Here is a 23,994-nt window from a genome sequence, read left to right as displayed (position 1 = left end):
TACTTTGTTGTGTATATATTATCGTAAGGTGTATTTTTATTTTCAGTTGTTCGATTGTAGCTTTGACCCTTATTAAAAACAAGACATTATCTATACAAAATTGTATTTTAGTCATGGGAACCTTTGCCTATGCTTCCTGTGCTCCTCTCTTAATTAATTTCATTCGACCAAAATCAAATGGAAATTATTGTTTTACACACTAAACCTTAGGTCATGACTCACCAAGTGATCCAGTGAGTGAAGTGGCTCACTGTGAAGGATAGTCATTAATATTTATGTAAAAGAATTTATTTATAAAAATAAACTCATCTGCCTTAAAAAATAAGGTTGCCAATGACACAGAAAAAAAAAAAATGTTTATGTTAAATGTTTATGTTAAAATATCTTCTATCTGTTAGAGTAAGGACACTTATACAATTTTTTCCCCTAACAGTAGATATTATGCCCCTGGTTGCCTAGGTTCTATTGTATTGCCTATTTAATTGGCATGATTAAAAACCTCTATGTTTATGATGTTTAACTTAAGAATAGGCTATACAATCAACACAATGAGATTGTTTGAAACAAACTTTAATAAAAATATATACTGATAACACATACCTATCACAAATAATATAGTGAGCTAAAAATTACAATGTATAATAAGACATGGATATTTTTATCATTTTTCATAAGGCGCTAAAATGCCAAGATCGCCAATTGTTCTATTTGTGCTGGTAGTAAGCACGGACAAGAGGGCATCACCTATGCAACTTATCACTCTTCAGCTCTGGCACCACCAACATGGATGGCATTCAGCAGTCTGTCAGCAGGTAAGATCTCCTCCCTGAGAGAGGCTAGCAGAGACGAGGTCACGTCACTCTCCTCAGCCTTCAAACAGAACAAATGGAGGTCAATGTGTCAAACACTACAAATTATCTTTGCAGAAAAAAACACAATGTTGTATTAATGACAACAAAAGTCGTCAATGAATAAAGGCTTATCAGTAGAATATTTCATTAAAAAATATTCACCCTACAAACAATTTTTTTTTACACTCTCTTACCTGGACAGGAAAAAACTGGAGTTTACTGGTTAAAAGGTACAGTCTGTCTGTGATAGAGTACACCTAATGTCAAATTACCAACTTGGTATCAAAATGAAACAACGATAACAATAATAAGGATAATAGTATATTATGTTAATAGGCCGGAAAATAGGTGTTTACCAAGTATGGTTGTTCCCAAGTGATGTACAGTACAATATTTTTCCTACAGTCACCCGACAAAGTTGGCTTCCTTGTACTGTTTATAGTACAGAAAGCTGCTAATTGCTGCATATTTATACTTTGTCGTGCGGTTTATACTTTGGCGCACATCAGGATTCCGACGAAACAACACAAAACAGTGTGGTTCTAATATGCACGTAATCCGTGTACGCTTGGAAATAGGTTGGCAACACTTAAAGATAATAATACTATAAGCAGCTGATTGACTATTATAACTACGATTTAACCTTATTCTTAAACGACATGGTATATTAGGTGAGGTCCATACTTCAGTATGATAATATTTTTGTTGGGCATCACTCACCTTATTGAAGTCACGAGAACGTAGTCCTTGTCATGTCACAATCATACACAGTTCATTGCACATAAAAATATACAAAATAAAAATAAAAATAAATCCAAATTTAAAATATCAGACAAAAGTTCTCAACACCGACGTTTCGCCGCACCAAAATCAACGTGCGGCGTTTTCAAGGTTATTCCTCTTCTCACGCAATCGTTGTGAGCGCCTAACCACGACTGACGACCCCGGTGGTGGAGGAGGGGGAGGGGGGACTCTGTTATCAAGAACAGCTGATGGCATTATCTTCTTTTGTTTAGATTTTTCTATGCATCCTTTAATTTCTTTCTCTATTAGTGTATTGTAAACCGGGCTGATATCAATGGATGCGTTGGCTAATGAATCTTGATCTGAAGTAATAAACAAAGCCTCAATAATATTCCTTTTCTTCCAATTAGGCTCCTTGTATAATATACAGCTTTCCTCCCACTTTATACAATGCCCGGTGTCATGAACGTGTTCAGATATTTTTGAACCATAGGTTACACGTGTATCAACTTTTTTCATGTGTTCATGAACCCGTATGAGAGCCGGTCTTGAAGTTTGACCTACATAGCTACGTTTACACGAGCATGGGACCTTGTACACCACGTTTTTATTGTCATTACCACAGTTAGGAGGTAATGACAATAAAAACGTGGTGTACAAGGTGTATAGTGTATTTTTTCGGTAAAGTAAAAAAAATTAAAAAAAATGATTTTTTTTTAATTTTAAAAGCGGCCTCGGTATTTTTTTCCCTACGGAATTCATGGGAAATATATAACATGTTAGGAAAATTTTTTTTAAATAAGTTTTTGGGGCAAAATATAATAACAAACGGAGAACAGAAAAAATTGAAAACCGTACAGTGTTAGTTTGTGTTGTAAAAAGTTATATAATACATGTGTATTCTAATAATGATATACAAGCTGCTATACCCGTGCTTTGCAACGGGAAGAAAATGTGACTTAGAGAGCTAGTAGTGCTGATGTGTGTTTTAAAATACAGCTCTACAACTCTATGATTTAGTTTGAAAATATAAACTGATTTAAGTGTAAACCTATTTACTTTCAAACCCCTACTTTTAATGTTAATAGATCCAAAAGAACATGAAAACATACCTTAGTGTAGCAATAGCATCAATTGCTTCATATTGAAACGTATATAACCTTTTTTAAAACCAAACGAACATAAACATCTTGTAGTGTATTCAATTACCTACATTAAAATGTATAACACGTTGGGTAACAATTTTTTTTTGACGTGCTAGGGGCATAATAATATAAATAAACGGAAAACCGCAAAATACAACCGCAAGAAAATACAACCTTTTATAAACACAATTTGACACTATTCAGCAAATATTCATGCATAATAAAATGCATGAAGATTACTGTTATAAACACATACTCGTATCTCTAAAAATACGAAATAATAACGAATTTAGTAATCAATTGCGGATCAAACGAGGGCGAAAACTCACCAGCAACAACACGCAATGGCGAATACAAGGCACTTTGTGTATGAGACCTTGACAGTAGTGACACACTTTCGTCGTCTTAGTCAGAGAAAACGGAAATAACCCTGAGCGCAGGGCTGCCACTATCACAAGCTACATTTCTTCCTCTTCAAAATGACATATTATATGACTAGTAATAATAACTTACACTGTATGTAATTCGTTATTTGCATACCGTCACCTTGTGACGGTTGGCCATTTGTTATGAATTTCGAAAACAGCTGTTTTCATAAATTGTACCGATTGTCCAATCAATATTTAGTTCTAAATATCACTACCACAAAGAAGATAAAATCAATGGCTATCCAGTGGTACCACCCGCAACATCCCAAGACAAAAATTACCTGAGCAGGGTAATGCCAAACAAGACGTGTTTTGCCAGTTCCCAAGTGTCGGCTGCAAAAGTCGTGCCACGCCAAAAATTCATTTGATATCTAATCGTTGTGACATTTTTATAATATACCTGCTACAGGGTTTGTTTATGTAATAAAATGAAAGTTCAGAATGTGATCTTTTGAATGGTATAAATATTGTTCTCATCTGAGTTGATTATTAGGGTTTTTTTACCGTTAAAATAATTTCGGCCCATACCGTCAGGTTGTGACGGTGGCCATTCTAAGCATCAAGGGCAAACCGTCACCCCGTGAACGTTGGCCACTGCTAGGTTTAAGAGCAAGTGGGCCACAAGTATATCCATATTATGTTTTTACCAAGCATAAAGTAACCTCTCTGAAAAGTCTGCAGTAAATTCCAATTTTCCAGCTTTATGACTTTCCAAATCACTCACATATTTTTACATACAAATTAATAAACATGTAATTCAGTTGCTGCAAACGAGTTATTATTCTATTAATCGAAAACATGGCAATAATCTCATGAACCTATGATGATCTGTCTTGAATAGTATAATAAAGTATAGGCAAATGTGGTAAAAAGGCAGAAACCAACCCATAAAATAGGTATAGGCCCTAAGTTAAATCGATAAGAAATAATTTTAAGAGTTACTGTGATATTAGGATTTTCCACTGATTTCGTAATAGAACAATACATTGCAAAACATGACACGATGCAGAAGAAAATCAATCTGAAAAAACCATTGCAAATACTTCATTTTGACCAATTCAGTAAATCACAATATTAAAAAGTAGTGTAAAATTATGCATATGGTTGTACTGTAATGTATACAAATCTGAAGAGGAATTTTTAAAGGCCTCTGGGACAGAGCCCCAAGGGAATTTACCTAATTTCTCTTTTGATGGCTCATCTACAGACCAAGATCTTTCTTTTGACACCCCTACCAAGTTTCTACGCCCAGCCGTTCTCTCAAATTAGCTGTGACAAAAATCTCATTTTTCTCCATAAGAATAACATGGGAATGGAATTTTAAAGGCCACTGGGGCAAAGCCCCAAAGGAATTTATCTCGTTCCTCTTTTGATGGCTCATCTACAGACCAAGACCTTTCTTTAGACACCCCTACCATGTTTCTACGCCCAGCGAGTCCCTCAAGTTAGCTGTGACAAAGAAAAACAGTTTCAAATTAATATACATGGATAATTCCAAATGAATAGCACTTCATTATGTTATGTTTTTAGGAATTGCCTGTTATAACCGACCTTTTGAGTTATCCCGACCTAGGTCTGGTCCCATTATGGTCGGTTAAGAGGGGGCCTACTGTATTTTTGATTCCACCACATAGTATAACACATTTACACAAGATATTTTCACTAAAAGATGCAATAAGTACACTAGTCCTAGGTTATGCCTGTATAATTTTCATGTTATGTGTGTTTAACTGTTTTTTACAGTAGGTTTCGAGACCCACATTATTCTCTTAAGTATTCTTACCCCATTGCGAAGCATGGGCAGAACAAATAGTTCATTATAAATTCTGTTACAATAAACTCACTTGTACAGCTGTCTTCAAGGCAAGATCATCATCAGTTCCAGTTAGCCTCAAATATTTGGTTCTACTTTCATGTAATGTTTCTAAAACCTGGGAATATAATTCCTGGAACAAAATATTTTTTATGAGGTTCAAGTTTATCAGCTATATCACAGCTGCCTTAAACTACAAGCCGCGGCCTGGTAGAATTGGCAACGTCGCAAGTGGTGTTCTTTAGAGTCGGGACCACGTAAGTTTGCAGTTGAGGGAGGAGCCTATTTACCATATGGTTTTGAATGAACCAATGAGAACCGTGCGGTGTTGCCAAATCTAATAATACCAGCTGATTTGAACATATTACTTAGTATGTTTTAATTAGTGTTGTCAACGGGTGATGTGGCAACGTCGCACTAGCCTTGTCTTGTGATTGGCTGTCACCAACTGCAAACTTATGTGGTCTCGACTATAGTGACAGACGTCCCATAAGATAACATGGCAGACAGGTGACATATAGCTCATTAATTCGTATTTGATTGATTTAAATTTATCAACATACATTTATTAAAATATTGAAAATAAAACATACAGAATAGAAAACCAAAACAATATGAATTAAAAATCTATATCTGTACATTTTAAGCGGAGTCAATATTGTCATAGTCCAGTAACCAATATTTCGTAATAGCTATTTACCTTACACAAGTGTAGTAAGAGCGTTTTTACATAACGCAGGTGAATGTTGTGCAACGAGCGGAAGGGAGTTGCATAATTTACCTAAGTGATGTAAACACGCTCTTGCGTAACGTGTATTGTACAAGATTTTACCTGACCCAGGAGGGGTACGAACAATATTATTCACTATCCATTCCACTCATATTCTAACAGTAACGTTCATTTACAAACAAAACCTAGGTTAGGAAAATTCTTCAAAACACAGCTGATTTCTAGTGTTGAACGTCATTGGCTCCATAGTAGTATATTTTTTAATTTAAGCACTCAATGTTATATGGGTTTCATTACCTCAACGAGTGAGTTTTGTTCAACTTTACATCACTCGAGAAGTAATGAAGTTGTATACATCACGCTTGGGATAGGGAAGTTTAACATGGCGGGTTAGGTAAATAAACTAATACCATTAGCTTCTTCTAAACGAAACAGCTGTTACAACACCACTTGCAACGTTGCCCTTCCGAAGGCTGCGGCCTGGAATTAAAGGCGGCCGTGGCTATATGCATGTTGGTAAAATGTTTTTATTTCAAAAATAGTCTTTGCCAGCTGATTATTTAAAAGATTTAAATTAGTCATCTGCCAATGTTTTGGTTTAGGTTTTGGTAATACTGAACTTATACTATACCGATAATTATGTTATTTTGCATTTTTTTACCTTATCTACCAAAATTAAGCTATTTAAGCACTTTTTACCTTTGTTACTTTTGGACGAAACAACTATTTCACCCTGCGTTTGATATCGCAAAAAACTCTAGAAATCATGATTTTTGGGGTTTGAAAACCTTATTTATTTTCTTTTTTTATTACTTAGTCCATTTCAAACACTTTTTCGGCAAATGCTTTTTCCCAAAAAAGCAGGTTTGAAAAATCGTAAAAAGTAGCAAAGTGCCAAAAATAACCCATTTTTAGGTAAACCAAATTAAATATAATCCAACCTAACTTAATTTAACATAACCTAAGCTAACCTAACCCAACCTAATCCATGCTTAGGTTAGCAAAGACCGACTGTGGGTAAACCACGGTTAGGTTAGGTTAAGTTAAGTTAAATTAAGTTAAGTTAAGTTAAGTTAGGTTAGTATTAAGTTATTCACACATTTAGGCCTACTGGTCAAAACTGCCAATTAGTGATTTGTTATGCTTAACTCGAACTCGTTTACTTTTCAATTACATTTTTCAGGGTGAAATAAGTTAGGTGTTTGCCAAAAAAGTGGAAGAGGAAAAAAGTGTTTAAAATTGCCTAAATAATAAGAAAAATACCATTTAATTAAGTAAAAAATATTTATTAAGTGCCTAAAATCGTGGATTTCTGGCATTTTTAAATGTGATTTTCAGGGTGAAAAGGCCTTTCCCCAAAAGTGCCAAAGGTATAAAGTGCTTAAAATAGTATAATTTTGGTAGATAAGGCAAAACAAATTCAACATAACATTAATAGTATAAGTTCAGTAGGCTTTACATACACAATTCTGTTTTGTTTATGAAATAAAATAAAGTTACAAGTTTTTGTTAGTATGTATTGTGTTTTTTTTTTATAATAAGCTTACAACATGGTATCAGGTTATTAGAAGAATCCTCTGCTTGTGAGGATACCATTCATGAAGATTATGTAGAGACACAAATAACATGTGAAATGGAAGATGACATTCCAAAAAAAGTCTGTTGCAAACTAATAAGTTTCCACCAACTTGTACCACATATCTTTGATCTCTTTCTCTTTTTATAACTTTACCTTCTACCCAGGGATCTTTTCTCTTTTGAGGTTTCCTTTGAACCCAAACAACTTGTCCTGGTATCAGTGGGGCGAGGTCTTTAGCTCCTTTATCAAAATATTTTTTTGTATGCATCTTTCTTTTTATTCCACTTTTCAATAACTTCTTCACAAGTTGGTATGCAGATGATAAGTTATAGATCATATCCGTTTATCCTTTTTTTCTGACCTGAATTTTGGTTCAAAGGTGGTTGCTAAACAAAGCCCATCCTGTTGTATTTTTCAGTCTTGTAAGGTTACAATTCATTGCCAAGTCATTGTTATAGTACAAGTCATTGTCTGAATCAATCATCAATCATCAATAGTTGTATTGTCTGACATGGAAAATACAGGCTTAACACGTTTCTCGGCTCCTCTCTGTGAAAATCTTTAGGCTATGTTTGTACATGGGATTAATGGAAATAAATAATAAATTAATGGTATTTTATAATTCGTTCAATATAAAACTAAATACGATTTCATGATTGCGAGAGTTTCTTTTAAGATATCACAAAAGTTGGACTTAATGCTGGTTGTAATGTCTTGCCCTCATCTTATCTCCTCTTGAGTCACGGATAAGCCATATCACGGGGACGCTTGGTTTACTCATGCGTTTTTCAATTGTATTTACAAAAAACTTTCAAAGTATGTACGGTACTTGAAATTTCTACAGATTTTTCTCACGTAGCATAATTAAGCAACACATACTAGAAAAAAAGACATATTGTTTTTACTAATATGTAGCCAGACACGATCATTGTCAATGAACAAATACTAACGAATGCATTATACAACATTTAGAATACATATGACAGCTAGCAATTTGGGGAGCGAACTGGCGTAGTGGTTAGAGTGCGGGACTTCAGTCCCTGAGGTCCTGAGTTCGATCCCCACCAAGTCTCCACTGGATTTTATCTAAGTGATGAAGCCGCAACCCCTAGGTCTACCTAGGTCTAGCCTGAAGTAATATGAAAAACAATCCCAGGCTCGTGCCTAGCGTCCTAGGACAAAAAAAAAATATATATATGACAGCTAGCTTACATTAGAAAAAGTCCAGTTGTGCTATGAAACACACAGAAAATACACAAAATTTTGTCCCCTGGAGGACTTTGGGTAAAGTTTTTTTTTTCTATTTGTTTACAATTGACAAAGTGTGAAATATCGCGTATTTTATGACGTACCTGGACCTTTTCTTAGGTCAGCTGGCCGATATCATTTATCCTAAAATCACAAACCTGAACTTGAGCCTTTTCTTGTCTTGAACAAAACTATCTTATATTTAAGCAAGAGTACATTTTACTTACTCTCCTAATTTTAACTTCTTGTTAGTCTATGTTTTTTCCTCCCCCTGCACTACTAAGTCATTATGCATGACCGCTACTTACTGGATAGGGACACTATGACATGAGTAGGAAAAATACCTTAAATACTGCAACAACTAGATGTTATGTAGAGCTATCAGCAATGGGAGTTTTATTTGCAAAAAACTTTAGAAGGAACTATTTGAATGGTAATGTCAAGGCTGTATAATTCCAAAATTCTGTTAATGCTCTTTAAATAAACTGTAACAAAATATTTTAATATCTACTCTTCATTAAATTGCATGTTTCTTTTAAATTTTAGAAAAATATTAATTTTAGCTTTCTTATAGGTCAGACAGTCACAGTCAACAAATCATCATTTGATTTGGGGTGTATTTTGCTTAGTTTTACCTTCATATTTTAAGGAAACTTAATTAAATCTATCATATTGGAATGGTTAGATTTTTAGTCGAAGCGATACAAGTAAAACTTACCTCTGCTCCTTCATAACTGAGGACAGCCACACAACTAACTAATGTATTCTTTTTAACAGCTTTACCAAGACGTTTACGATTTGGCCCAAAGATGCAGGGAATGCCTTGTAGTTCAGCTTCTACTTTGAATTTTTCCACTTTTTCGTCTAGTCCCCCTATAAATGAATAAATGAATTATATCTTTATTCCAACAAGGTATTTACAAAATTGTACAACACTATTTAATGTAGAAAAAACAGATAAGTGTGAAATTAAAAGATTAAATGAATTTAACCTTTGCATAACATCTATGTTACTGGTGGTCCAGCTTGAAAGTACTTTAAAGTTTGTGTAAGTTAGCTAGCAGCAATAATTTTTTCATGTAGGGTAGCTATTTCTTGAAATAATTTTTTTCCTTTTGTTCCTGGGACGGTTCTTGAGCAGTTGTCTTTTTGGTAAAACATCTCACCAGAGCAATTGCATTTTATTCCAATCATCTTTCTTTTCTCAGTTCTAGCTTCGGTGGCATTTTTATTTGTAATGGACTCAAATGTGTTGTGGATGTGATGGAAATCAAACCTTTCCATCCCACACCAAAGCCTGAGACGCTAACCACTTGGCTAGCAACACACCTTTTGTCTTGACCAAGTTCTTTAGTATATAACTTCATGAATTTCATTTTCATGCAGATTTTCAGACATTTAACCAAGGCTGCTTTAGTAAATGATCCCGGGCCCAAGGTGCAAGGGGTTTTAGAGTTTGTTGAGGAGGCAAGAAGAAAAAATTCACATACAAAGAAGGTGGTGGGTGGCGGAATTATTTCTCGGGCCCTTAACGTGTCACAAGCAAACCACGGGCTTGATCGTTGTCCCTCTTATCCATGTTGCAACTTACTACTTACCCTCTCCGGGGTTTTTCTCCAAATCTGGTGCTATGATGAGCAGCTTGACTTTCTTGACTTGCAGATATTTGTTGACCTGATTGATCCCAGCAACATATCTGCGCTTGGCATTAGCCTTGATTGGCTCTCGAACAAAGAGACGGTCCTGGAAGTAAGCTACCTTCTCAAGAAGATCACAAACACTGTTAGTTAGTTCTACTGTTAAACAGTTGGTACAGTATCTGAAACACAAAGAATAGGACCGATAAGAAAAAATATCCATTGGTGAATTTCAAAGAGGAACTGGAACAACTGGAGGAAAACATTACAGCAATTGACCCCCTCGCCCTGATATGGGGAGATTTCAATGCCAAATCATCCTAATGGGAAGAGACCCGACTTGACAGGAGAGGACAGATAATTTCAGAAACCATAGCTTAGAGAGACCTGGTAGTAATAAATAATGGTACAAACAAAGCCAACATTCAATAGAAGGGGGTCCAAATCAGTAATAGATTAGAAGTTTTCCAGCCAAGAACTAGTAAGGCTGATTATCAAATGGGTAGTGTGGAACGAATAGTCGCCAATGAATGGCTTTCTATTAGGTGCCAAAATTACAATAGTGTACAGCAGTTGCACTCCAATGAGTCCAATGAGGTTGTTATGTGTTTATAACATGGTACAATTACCATGTTTCAACACTTAGCATTACATGAGTAGATGAAGTAACTACTTGGAAGACGGATAATGAATTAATTTGAATTTGATGACATAAACCTGCACCATCATCCTTGAGGGAATTTATTTGAAGTAGTAATGTTTGGAAGGGAGTTAGAGGGGGGGGGGGGTTTCTGCTCCAGCATGCTCCAAACCTGGCTATGTCACTGCTCAATAAGTAGGTGATGTGTAATTTTATCAAAACTTAACTTAAATCAGATGTTTTTGTATGACATATTTAGATATTAAATAAAAATTGCTTCCTTTCAATTGTAAGTTAATCTTCTCATTTTCATGATCCTAATCTGCATTTACATACAGTGTAAGTCTCATAACAACATGATCTACACAGTGACGTATAGTTGACTTACTCTCTAAACCTCCTTGAATGAACATGAGCTGTGGAAGCAGAAGACATCATCTTTTGGTCATCTTTGTTTGAACTTTTCACACACTCTCTTGCTAAGTGTTGATCTATAATCAATTTATTTTCACATGTAGAAGAGTTCATATTTGTTTCTAACATTATGTTTTCAACTTTATCTTTAGCTGAACACTGTTCTGGGTTGCCATTATTGTCAGCAGTAGGTTCTAAACATTCATCTAACATCGGAATGTTCTCTCCGTTTTGTAATGATTTCTTCTTTCTTTCATTTAATATGTGGATTTTTAGCTTAGATGGCTTTTGCACCTTGTCTGGCCTCACTTTTCCTTTTCTTCTTGTTGGGTTGTCTGAATCTAATATGTTTCCAGTTAAGATGGTGCGAGTTGTGGGTGGATCTACTTTCTTTGGAGCTGGTTTTTGTACCTGAAAAAGCTATATTTTAGCAATTTTATTGCAACTGATAAGACCATATATTTAGACTTATATAGGCTTACAGTAGTCCTGGACAGTATATTGGACAGTCAGTAGTCCAAAATTGTGCCTTATTTCAAATAATGTTGTTCAAAGCTTACATGTTTCGTTGCACTGCAACATCGTCGGAGCTTTATGTCAAAAACATCAAATAATTTAAACATAGAACAAAACACGGAACACGGAACATTTAAACACGAAATAACACGATAGCGCTATCATGACAAGGCACGGCAGCGGTTGTAGGTAGACTGGCCTACCTACAACCGCTGCCGTGCCGTGTCATGATAGCGCTATCGTGTAGTAACTTCTTGGTTACAAGTTATTAAGCCAAAATTACACATTCTACCTTGGCGGGAAGAGCATCCTACAATATACTCAGTAAGTTACTCAGAATGAATAGCAACCTCAACATTCAGCATTTTTTTTCTGTTTAAACTAGGTGAACAATAATTAAGCCGCGGAGTGGTCAGTATAAAAGATGAGAACTGATTAAGGATTTTGCTTAAATTTTAAACAAAGTTTGATGATGATGTTTCAAAGTTAAATGTAGGTAGTACTATTCACTAAAAACAATATAGGCTAACACAAAAACCACATTTTTTACCCACCTCTGTTTTACTCAGCAAAGCTCGACTCAAATCAATTTGAATAGGATCTTTAACTTTTGGCTTCCATGACTTTTCAACTATTTTGGTTATCCTAATTTCATTAACATTTGAATTTATAACAGTACGATTTCTTATCTCATCTTCATTAATAAATGTGTTAGATGGAGTTGGATTAATTTTCTTTTTTGTTTTACTAGAACCTAGGGTAGGAAAGTCTTCTGAAGCAAGCCCTAAAGAAAAACTAGGTTTCTCCATTAGCGCAACGTCTTCTTTTTTATCGGTCTGCAATTTTTCTAGTTTTTTCATATGTTTTCTAGCAGTCACTTTTATTTTTCTCCGAGAGACAATTTCATCTCTTGTCACTGGATAATTCGTATATAAATCTGACTGAAAAGGTTTTGTTGAATTTGTCATGTCATTTAGTGCACTTGTATCAACCTCATTGCAAGACATAGAGGATTTTACATGATTTCTAATTAACTCTGCTGAATTACGTTTTACAGATGAAAACTGTTGTTCAAAGCGTTTTGATTTTTCAAGTGTCATAGTCTCAATGTTATTGTGACTATTAGTTTTTACTGGGTCAATATGATCCATTTTTAAGTTTTCAAATTTGTATTTAGGATTAAGTGCATGTTTCATTGACTCTCCTTTGTCAGCACATCACAGTTAATGTAACTTTATTAGCCTTTATGCTATCTTTCTTATTGTGGCTGCAAAAGTATTATGTCTGCAACAAATAAAACACATGCACTAAATCAAGACTAACTTATAACATTAATCATCTATATACAGGGTGACCATTAAGTCTTAGGACAACTTTATAACTTTTAAACGACAAACGATATCACAACCACATTTGGTATACCGTTACTGGAAATCGTAAGCTACTTTTCTGTGTACATGGTGGTCGGATATCACCTTTGGGGGACGGCCCGTCGGGGGTCAGAAGAAAATCTTTAATGACAGCCTATGTTAAGTTGTACATAATTTTAAAGGTCTACTTCAACTGAAAACAATGCCGCAAACCGGACTTCAAAAGGTTGATCCAGTCGGAAGAAATCGCGTTTCAAAGTTTAAAAATGAAAAATACCATTATTACGTAAGAAATAATCTTACTCTTTCCTTTTCCGGCCGTCTGACAATGTGCTAAGTGTATTCAGGAAAACCTGCTGTAGCCTGTTGAGAAGTACAATGAAAAGTGAAAGCAGTGCCTCTAGGTCAGGGTTTCCCATCCACTGGACTTCCCCCTTAATGGCTTATATCTGTCTAACTGTTCACTTATCAATACCACTCAAGCTACAGTAGTTTTTGCAGCCATTATCCTGTTAGTAAGATTATAAGTTTTAAAAGATGCCGCTTAGTGAGCGTGAAAGAATTACAATCTTAATGATGCGCGGCTGGGGTGATAATGCAAGACCGTTTCAGAAGTCACAAAATTATTCAATCATACTTTTCCTGATAGAGCTCCTATTTCTAAATCCACAGCACAGTACACAGTTGCTCGCTTAGTCAGTGTTGTATATGGCTGGGAAACTTACATTTTTTAAATGAGCGTTTTCTGTCAAAGACTCGGACACGACCGACGCGCGTCTACATGTCCATAGTAAAAATAAAAGTAGGCCTACCGTGTATTTATGTTTTATTCGTCATGTGTATAAGTGTACAGTTCGTGTATGTGTTTCAAAAACTTCAAGACGCACCTAATGGGGAAGATCAAGACCTTATATTAGGACTGATGATGGAGATTTAATTTCGCCGAAATGCATCTCCTGCAATAAGATACATTAGGATCGACCGGCGGACACAGGTAATTTAACCTTTTATTGATTGTCATACCGATCCGGAACAACAAACAACATAAAATGAAGTTATGTATAATAGTTTGGCCAGCATATCTGAAAATATGCAAACCAACTGCTGTTCTTTATATAAGAAGGTTTCAACTGAATACTATAAGATCCCCGTGCGTAGAACGGGTACACAGCTAGTATTAAGCTAAAAACCTACACAGGGGAATTGATTAAAAAACATCCTAAAGGAAAATAATATACAAACACGACATTTTTGACACAATTTTAAATTCCTATTTTACAAATGAAGTAGGGATTGCACCAGATAAACAAGTAAATCTCCCATTAAAGCCTGGTTTAACATTTTTATTAAATACTGTGTCCCTCCTGTTGCATTAAAAGCTAAAATAAAAGACGAATTGCGCTTAAAGACTGGGACGGGTGGCGTCGTCCTGTAATCCAGCTACTAGGTCACAAATTGTGGATATTTATAGGGACGCACTGTGGATGCGATGCTCCCTGGTGTAGATTAACGTCCGCACTAGTGAGTACTACGACTATCCGCAGTACTATCCTAATAATTAGACCAATTCGTTAATTACGAGGAAAAAATGTGGTTCGGATTCCACAACAAACTGTTGGTCCCTTAGGCCCTTATTAGACGAGGCAGCCAAGTTGCGCAGCCAGCCAGGCAGCTAGTCGGCCAGTTAGTCACTGGGCATTGGTTCTTATGGAGCTTATTACACGAGGGCAGCCAGTTGCGCAGCCACTGTTTGGCTGCCGGCTGGTTGCCGAGCCCGGCGACCGCACAGGCAACCACTGGCTGCTCGGTCTGGTCGCGCCCCTGTGTAGCTTACGGATCTTATTACACTGGGCAGCCAGTCGCCCACTGCCACACATCAGTAGTAGATCATCACTCGTGGAAGTGCGTTCATCTATGTCGGTCACATCATTGTGTGTTGTTTTCCTCAGTATTCTTTTGGTGAACAATGTCTTCTGATTGTAAAGTGAGAGTGAATATTGTAGCAAACAACTAGAATAGTGAAGTGAGTGTGGTTGGAAGTTGCAATAAATCTAAAAAGAAGGAACAGGGAGGTGACTCTAAAACCACTGCACCAAAAAAGCGTCTCTCCCCAACAGAACTGTTCCACCAACACTGTTCCACTGTCAACAAGAGACTGGCCTAGTTGGTAATTTTGTGGCTGCCCTGTGGCTGCTCTGCTGGTTGCTCTACTGGTTGCTACGCTAGGCAGCCAGACAGGCGACTGGCTGCCCGGCTGGTTGCGCAACTTGGCTGCCTCGTCTAATAAGAGCCTTAGTTGCCATTAGCTGTATGGGCTATTAATTAACAGCTAGCTGTGTCTAAGGAACATGTCGGCCTTAGTCACTAACAAGACTACAAGATCGCGCCACTCATCCTACACTCATCCTTTACTCATATTTGGGTTAAAATACGCACATAGTGGCGTCCCCATCTTAAATAATTGATAATTGATACTGGAAGAAAAGGGTATCATTTCTAATGTACGGTAACTAATTCTAAATGGGGAACACCCATAGTACCTATATTGAAAGAAGATGGAACAACAGTAACAATATGTGCTGATTATAAGGTAACTCAGAATTCCCAACTGCAAAATGATCACTATACTATCCCAGGATTGAAGATATATTAGATGTAGGCCTAAGTTAAATGGAGGATAATTCTTTAGAACTTTGGACTTAATTAAAGCGTATCTACACCTTCAAATGGACGATGATAGTGCCAAAATTTAAGCCATAAGTACACATATAGGCCTAGGGGTTTTTAAGGTAAATAGACTTATAATTGGGATAAAAACAGCTCCAAACCTATGGCAACGCTACATGAACATGTTTTAACTGGACTGGAAGGTACAGCTGTTTTCTTCGATGACATAATAGTTCAAGGAAAGACTGTTGAAGAAACAAAACTATGTACGATCAAGGTGTTAGAACGTTTGAAGGAAAACAACTTGCACAAACAAAAGTTTTTCAAGAGACTGTGAACTACCTAGGATACAAAATTGATGGAAAAGGTTTGCATAAGAGCCAGAAAAGATAGAAGCTGTTTTGAAATGTCCCATACCCACTAAAGTTACTAAGTTGAAGCAGTTTCTTGGGCTTGAAAACTATTTATCACTGATTTCTACCCAACCTCGCAACTAAGATACTTCCATTTATACTAGGCCTACATATTAAGAAGAAAACTTATACGTGGACTAAACAATGTAATGATGCTTTTGAGGGCATTAATAAGAAATAAATCACAGGAGAGGGTAATTACAACATTTTCACCAAACCTACCACTGATACTGGCAACGGACGCTTCACCTCACGGACTATAACTTATGCTGTTTTCTCTCACAATATGACGGATGAAACAGAACGACCTATAGCTTTTACTTCCACGATACTAAAAGCAGAACAAAATTACAGCAACATTATTAAGGAAGAAACTGCAATCAACTGCAGTTAATTAGGGCAAGATGCCCTCATGACACATTTCTGCAAAAATGTTTATTGGTTTTTTCCGGGAAAACGGTACCTACTTTTCTGGGGATAGTGGCAATCATTTTTGAATTCAGGACTTTTTTTTAGCATACAAATAAGAACAAAATTATTATTTCAGTGTGACATCCGTGATCAATATAATTACCGTTTTTTTATTTTACCTTTGTGATGGACAATGTCCGCAATAAACCTTTGAAAAACATTAACTCACCATCACCTAAGTAGGTCTACAATGAACTTCAAACAAAGTTTTATTAACCTAACCTAAACTCTAGCCTAGGCTAGCAGCAAACTGTCAAAGGGTGGTGGGCGCTACTCTTTTTCAGACTAGGCATAGGCCTACTTCTACTTGAAAAGAAAGACCCTTGTGTAAAATCATTCAGCTATTTAAGCCGCGTTTACAACAGAGTTTGAAATTGCAAACATCTCTAAAAACGTACATTTTTAGACGAAACATTTCACTGTTGCTAACAGTTATTCAGTGTTTGCAACAGAAATGTTTGTTTCCACTTGGAGTCGGTAAACATCAAATAGTTTCTGTCACTATGAGCCCGTTGAAACACGAAACAGAAACATTTCTCCGCCATCCCCTACGCTGCCACCTCCACTCTCACTCACGTGATCACTCGTACCCCCTGTGTCTCGACTCAGTAGTCAGTGTTATTAACCCTGTCTGGACTGCTACTAGCTAGGCTACCTCGTGTTTGTTGTGACTTATCTCTTGTCATGTGTGTTGTCAGTGATGGAAAAACTACCGAGTGAGATGGAATAGGGAGATGACAATTAAGTTGATTACCTTATACAGAGAAAAGCAAGTGCCGTGGAATGAAACTATTTCTGACTAGGTATATAAACACTAAATCAAGAAAAACTACCCTATGCGTGGAATGACATTTCACGGGAAATGAACTTAAGCAAGGCAGAGGTCTAAAACAAAATAACATCCTCGACACTTGACATCCTCGGAAGGACTGATCCGAGGAACCAGAACGAGGCGAGTCATAATCAAGGTCGAAAGTATTTCAAACATTTTCATGAAACATGGAAACAAAACCATGAAATAAAAATTGCAAACTTTTATTTGAAACTACTGTTTGCAATAAAACTTTTAGTTTGAAACTCTGGTGTAAACGCGGCTTTACATTAATTGAAATATTTTAGCCAATAACATACAAGTCTATCATAATATGTTTTCAGCGGAACTGTAGGCCTACCCTAAAATAGGCCTACCTACTTAGGCTATCTTACTAAGCGAACAAACTTGCCTACTAAGATACTTTTTAACCTGCTTGCAGACTAAAAATAAACAGTAGCCTACTTTATTGGGCTCACAAGAGCTGGCCTCTGTAGACCTAGGCCTACATCAACATTAAAAATGCAATGGTCACCACAAACATAGACCTAATAGGCCTAGCATAGACTATATGTCTACAAAATATTCACATCCCTAGAATGTAGAATGACTTCTGTATTGCCACCCATTGAAAGAGTAAAATATTCTTTAGTTAAAACAACCTACATTTAGACAAAACCGACAACATTCTCCAGTCTCAGTAAGCACCTAGCCTAGGTAGGAGGAGGCAAGCAGATCCAAATATCAAAATAAAGTCTATAAAGTTCAGAAATACCTATTTCGTTCTATTCTACCTGAAATGAAATGAAATGAAATGAAATGAAATGAAATAATATTTTATTTCCCATTAATTATTTACAGACAAGTACATTGTATTTTTTTCTTTTCTTAAATATGAAACAGCAAAATATTACTAACTAGATAACAAAACAAAAATTATATACTGTAGAAATAAGTAAATAAAAGTGTTAAAAAAAAAAATACATTCTATAAGAAAGGAAAAAGTCTACATAGGCAGGGCCTGTGCGTAGACTGAGTTGCGAAAAGATTAATTTAAATGGGAAGTAAAAAATATATAAGAGAAAAAAAATCGTATAATTTAAACCTTTTTTTTTTATTTGTCTTGCTTGAAGCTGAATATTTAGTGTTCTGGAATAAATTGACGGTAAAAAAAAAATTCTTTGTGCAAACAGAGGTAATTTATAATATCTGGTGAAGATTGAAGAGGAGAGGTGGGGTGTAGTGTATTAGTCAGTCAGTGAAAGTGGTGTATCAGTGATTGTGTAGGGTCAACGGTCAGGTCCACCCAACGCGATAACGGCCTCGGTGTCCTCTGTACTCAGACCAACAAGCCACCCCACAACATGCTTCTTAAATAGAGAGAGAGAGGGTGAATTTAGAATGTTGACATTTTGATATCTGTTACACATGTTACGATAAATGATTTGGGTTAAGTGAAAGCAATTCGTATTTGAAAATGATTTGAAAGTTTGTGGAACACTTACACCAACATTTCGAGAAAAGCGCGTATTGTGGGGATGAGTAATTTTTACAAAAATATTATCAAAGTTTTTGTACATGTGAACTAAAATAAATTTTAAAAATAACTGCCTGACTGTCAAAACTCCCGATTCTACAAAAAGATCGTCAGTTGAATATCTAAAGTGTTTTTTAAAAGCAACTTTAAGTATTGTTTTCTGCACTACAAAAACAGGTTGCAAGATAGTTTTGTAAGCACCACCAAAAGCAATAATTCCAAAAGACAACAATGATTGAACATATGCATAGTATGCTATTTTAATTTCTTGCTCTTCGAGAATATCACTAAGTTGCCTAAATGCATAAATATATTTACGTAATTTATTTTTTAGGTATTCAACATGTTCCGACCATTTCATCTTTGAATCAAAAACAATACCAAGATATTTGTATGAATCAACTTTTTCAATTTTGCTACAAAAACAAGAGTTATTGAAATGATTTCCACAGACATGAATAGTTAGGTTATCAAGTTTGTATTCGGTTATCTTGCGTAATGAAATTGGCATAAATTTTGTTTTAGATATATTAAGGGACAATACATTTTGATCAAGCCATTTTTTTAGTAAACAGAGGTCTGATTCTGCCTTGTTTTTAACCTCCTCCCAGGATGCTCCGGTTACAAATATTAGAGTATCATCAGCAAATAATGTTAATTTCCCTTCTGTTTGAATTTTAGAAATATTATTAATATAAATGAGGAATAAAACAGGACCAAGGGTCGAACCCTGGACTACACCATACTCCACTGGTAATACATCGCTTGCCACTTCACCAAGTGCGACAGTTTGCAGCCTATCAGAGAGGTAGCTGCTGAACCAAGCGAGCGAGGTGCCACGCACCCCGACAAGCTCAAGTTTACGCAACAACCTACTTCTGTCCACTGAGTCAAAAGCTTTTTTCAAGTCTAAGAAAATTAACATGCTTCGTTTGTTGCCATAAATTGCCTCGTTAATGTATTTATTAATATCAAATAAAGCATCAGATATGTTTTTGTCACTCCTGAAACCATACTGATTTTCACTTAAAATATTGCACTGGTGGAGGTAAAAAACAAGTTGGTCTTTGGCAATTTTCTCTAAAAGCTTAGCAATTACACTTAACAAAGAAATCGGACGATAGTTATTCATGTCTGTGAAATCATTAGATTTGTGCAATGGAATGATCTTGGCCAATTTAAGCTCGTTTGGGAATATACCAGATGTCAGGCTAATATTGACAATGTGCAGAAGAGGAGCACATAGAGAGTGGATGTTTTCTTTAAGAACAAAGGCCGAGATACCATCATGGCCCGGCGCAGACCCTCCGCGCAGACCCTGGACGTAACGTTCTATGTCAGCGTGTGTGACCGTGTTGAATGTAAAATTCGTGTCAAGTGAGAAGTCAGCGTCGTTTACGACTGGAGCCCCAGCTGAATTTATTGAGTTGGCCAATTTAGAACCTACTGATGTAAAAAAGTTATTGAAATCGTTTGCTATTTTAATCTTAATGTTCGCATTATTCGAAGAACCAGGTAAAACTTTTTCAAATGGGAAATGGTCCTTAGTGCAATTCCTGCCTGATATTTCACTAACTATGCCCCAAAATAATTTTGGATCCCTGTTAGATTCTGAAATTTTACCCCTATAATAATTTTTCTTTGCAATTTTTATGTTTTGATTTAAAGATAGGCGCAGGGCCCTGAATCTATCTAGTAGTAATAAATTAAACGGTTGGGTTTTGATCTTTTTACTTAGCTTGTCTCGTTTTCGAATTAATTTTATGAGATCTACGGTAATCCAAGGCTTTATTTTTTTAAATCTTGTAGAGTGATGTTTGATTGTTTTAGTTGAGGCTTTGATGCAGTTACTCAGTGTCGAACAAAAACATGATGTGCACTGATTAACCTCGTGATTGCTCATGATTGGACTCCAGTCTGTTTTTGTAATATGTTCAGTTAATGTAGCGTGATCAATGTAGGTGCGAAATTGGTTCTGTGGCTGAGTGTCAGTTCCAGTTCCTGTAGGCGTCTGAATGGTGTTAGTGATTGTAAGAGCAGTGCTGTAATGGTCAGTGATGTGAGATTGTATGACAGCAGATTTGACTCGTCTCATATCTTGGAAACGGACAAAAATGTGGTCAATACAAGTAGATGTGTTGTGTGTCACTCTGGTCGGCTTGTCGATGCACTGGACTAGTCCAGCGCCTAGTAAAGTGTTTAAGTAAAGATCCGTTATTGCATCAGTTTTGTGTAAGTCGATGTTAATATCACCCAAAAAGATACAGTTAGTATCTTTACTTATGCGATTATAATAGCATTCCAAACCAGATATAAAATGATCAATTTCACAATCAAAAGTCCTATAAACAGCTAACAGATTGAATGTTTTATTAAAAAGACTGAATTCCAAAGAAATACCAAAAACTCTGTTGATGTTTACTTGTGTTACGGTAGCAGACAGTTGTTTGTTGATGAAAACAATGACTCCGTCATTTTTGTTGTTTTGTGTATCCGTCATTGTACAGTCAAACCCGTCCATGTGACCCACCTCCCCCCCGCTCAACCAACACTCTGATAAGACGATGATATCTAGATTAGCATTCAAAGACTGTAAATACACTGATAAATTGTCAAAATTTTTTGAGAAACTTCTGATGTTCGTGTGAAATATTTTAAGACTACTATTTATTGGGGGTTCATTAAAAAAAATTTCGCTTTCAAAAACATTATCCAGCTCCAAGCAAGAATCGTATTCAAAAGGTGTATTTTCATCTATGTTGCCAATCATCGTCCCGCATAGGCCCCCCTGCCCGTGCCTATCCTGATAACTTAAATAATAAATTAATATTTACATACATAAAATGAAATTATGCAATTATTAATCAAATCATACAAATCTAATCATCGAAAATTACTTGAATTAGATATAATATGAGTTAATACACGAAAAGTTTACTATTAGGATTGCTTTACCTCAGAACACTTAAATACATAAATTTCTTTTGGAACTAAATAAATAAAATTGTTATTGAATAGCTTAAATTAAATTAATGGTATTTTGGTGTAATAAATATTATAAAATAACTAATGGACTTTTCTTGCATCCCTTGCATCTCAATTAAATACTGAATAAATAATTCTACTAATTTTACATGCAAAGAAACATGCTATTACAAAGATTGAACTGAGGTAACAAATAATTTAATGAAATATTTCACTTATTAAACTCCATGCAGTTGTTCAACACATGATCTTTAGAGTACTAGATAATTAGTTTTTCTCTCAATAGTAGTGATAAAGGCTGGTAAAAAAAAAATAAGTCAACACTTGCAAATAATAAATAAAAGTTAATGAATAATGAAACATATTTATGTTGCAATAATCATGCTTTAAAAAAAAAAAATGTGAAAGACATAAACACCTACAAACTTATTTACAAATAAATGGAAAATTGATATAAATTAGTATAAAAATAAACAGCAACGAAGAAAACCCATTTCTTACAACTACGTCGACTGTCGACTCGACAGTTTGGGTTGGTTGGTTCTTTGGTTGGTTCGTTTCGTTTCGTTTTCGTTTCGTTGCCCTCGTAGCCCAGTAACTTAAGTAAAAAATCAAGGCTAACAAAGACGTGAAAGATGTAAAGCTGTATTTTTGCATGGTGATAGTGTATGATAGGAAGGGTGTTTTCTGAAAGTTCCCCGGATTTCCCCCCCTTGCTTCCCCTTAAACCCCCCCCCCTCCCCCAAAACACTAGGTTTAAAGTGTAGTGTTTTACTAAATCACCTATATCTTTTGATGTAAACGAGCTATCAGCATAATTGTTTTTTCTTTGAACTCCCCGTTAAATTTACTTTAATAAAATAACCTTACTTGTAGCATTATCTCCATTGGGTGGGTTTATATCTGTGATATAACCAAAAATTTTATTTTTTTAACATAAAATTGTAGATTAGGTCAAACCCCGGTTTTTGCAGTAGGTCGTACGTCAATGTGTTTGAAACAAAACTTTTTACCTATTTGATGAGCTTTCCAAAAATGTATAACAATATATATTTTAATTTAAGTTGTTACCGAATGAAGCTATTTAAATCCATGCTTCACTTAGTGCACTTAGTGCATCATTCCAAATTGTTCAGTAAATATTACTAAATTATTACTTTTTATTTATTTGTTGTTTACACACCCTGTGTGAATGTTTAACAAGCAAAATAAGATCACTCAATTACAAAATTAGTAAGAAAATAAGTACTCACAAGAATTAAATAAAAATGTTCCTTCGTCAATGAAGGGTGGGAGTGAATTTATACAATCATTTATACAATCAATTTAGTTGTACAAAGTTAAAAAAAAAACAATTTAGTATTTTTTCACCACTTAAAAATTTGTAGATCACTTAGCTTATTACCAATAACTTTTAAATGGGGGGAAAATCTACCAAAGTGAATGTGATATTCTGAAAGAGAATACAAATTACTACAAATAACTACTATGCAAGACTATGCATTTTTTGAAAATACTTAATAAAGGCAGCCAAAAGCTGGCTACAAATAGAAACTTGAAAACAGAGACTTGAAAAAAGAAACTTTCACCACAAATATTTGATAAAATCACACTTTCATAATAATTTGCAAATCTAAATGAATTAGGCCTTCCAATGACACAATAATTAACAAAATCGGTCTAGTAGAAGTCTAGATTTAGTTGTACAAAGTTTAACGAAAATATCCCTTACTCAGTATTTTATCATTACTATAAATTCAGAGGTTGCTTAGCCTTTTAGCAAATAACTTTTAAATTGTGAGGAAATCCACCAGAGTGGAAGGTGATATTCTGAAAGAGAATAAAATTTACTACAAATTGGTACCATACACTTTTTGGAAATACTCAAAATAAGTAGCCAAAAGTCGCACCCAAATAAAACGTGTAAAAACACTGTTTTCAATGCATTTCTTATGGAAAACATTTTTTTATATGTTAAATGTTAAGCCCCATTGA

General features: G+C 35.4%; 1 protein-coding gene across 1 annotated transcript; it reads right to left on the bottom strand.

Moving 5' to 3' along the window:
- Nucleotides 1-553: 553 nt before the first annotated feature.
- Nucleotides 554-23,313, bottom strand: LOC128986740 (selenocysteine insertion sequence-binding protein 2-like). Its single transcript, XM_054407247.1, has 7 exons — nucleotides 23,253-23,313; nucleotides 12,300-13,029; nucleotides 11,204-11,640; nucleotides 10,137-10,357; nucleotides 9,257-9,411; nucleotides 5,013-5,114; nucleotides 554-870 (listed from the first exon to the last, which is right to left on the bottom strand). The coding sequence occupies exons 2-7, from the start codon at nucleotides 12,939-12,941 to the stop codon at nucleotides 757-759; spliced, it is 1,671 nt and encodes a 556-aa protein (XP_054263222.1). The 5' UTR covers nucleotides 12,942-13,029; nucleotides 23,253-23,313; the 3' UTR covers nucleotides 554-756.
- Nucleotides 23,314-23,994: the final 681 nt, after the last annotated feature.

This window comes from Macrosteles quadrilineatus, unplaced genomic scaffold, assembly GCF_028750875.1.
Source record: "Macrosteles quadrilineatus isolate MER2022 unplaced genomic scaffold, UCM_ALF_1.0 Scaffold_2__2_contigs__length_208266976, whole genome shotgun sequence".
In the NCBI taxonomy this organism is placed as follows: domain Eukaryota; kingdom Metazoa; phylum Arthropoda; class Insecta; order Hemiptera; family Cicadellidae; genus Macrosteles; species Macrosteles quadrilineatus.
The sequence above is the reverse complement of the archived record's forward strand: the minus strand, read 5'-3'. Positions and strand labels throughout refer to the sequence as shown.

Excerpts from the sequence above, each read along its gene's own strand:
- LOC128986740 (XM_054407247.1), bottom strand. The coding sequence starts at position 12,941 with ATGAAACATGCACTTAATCCTAAATACAAATTTGAAAACTTAAAAATG. Across the intron at positions 9,412-10,136 it reads GGAGAAAAACCCCGGAGAGG|GGGGACTAGACGAAAAAGTG; the intron begins GTAAGTAGTAAG and ends ATTCATTTATAG. Across the intron at positions 871-5,012 it reads CCTTGAAGACAGCTGTACAA|GCTGAGGAGAGTGACGTGAC; the intron begins GTGAGTTTATTG and ends TTCTGTTTGAAG.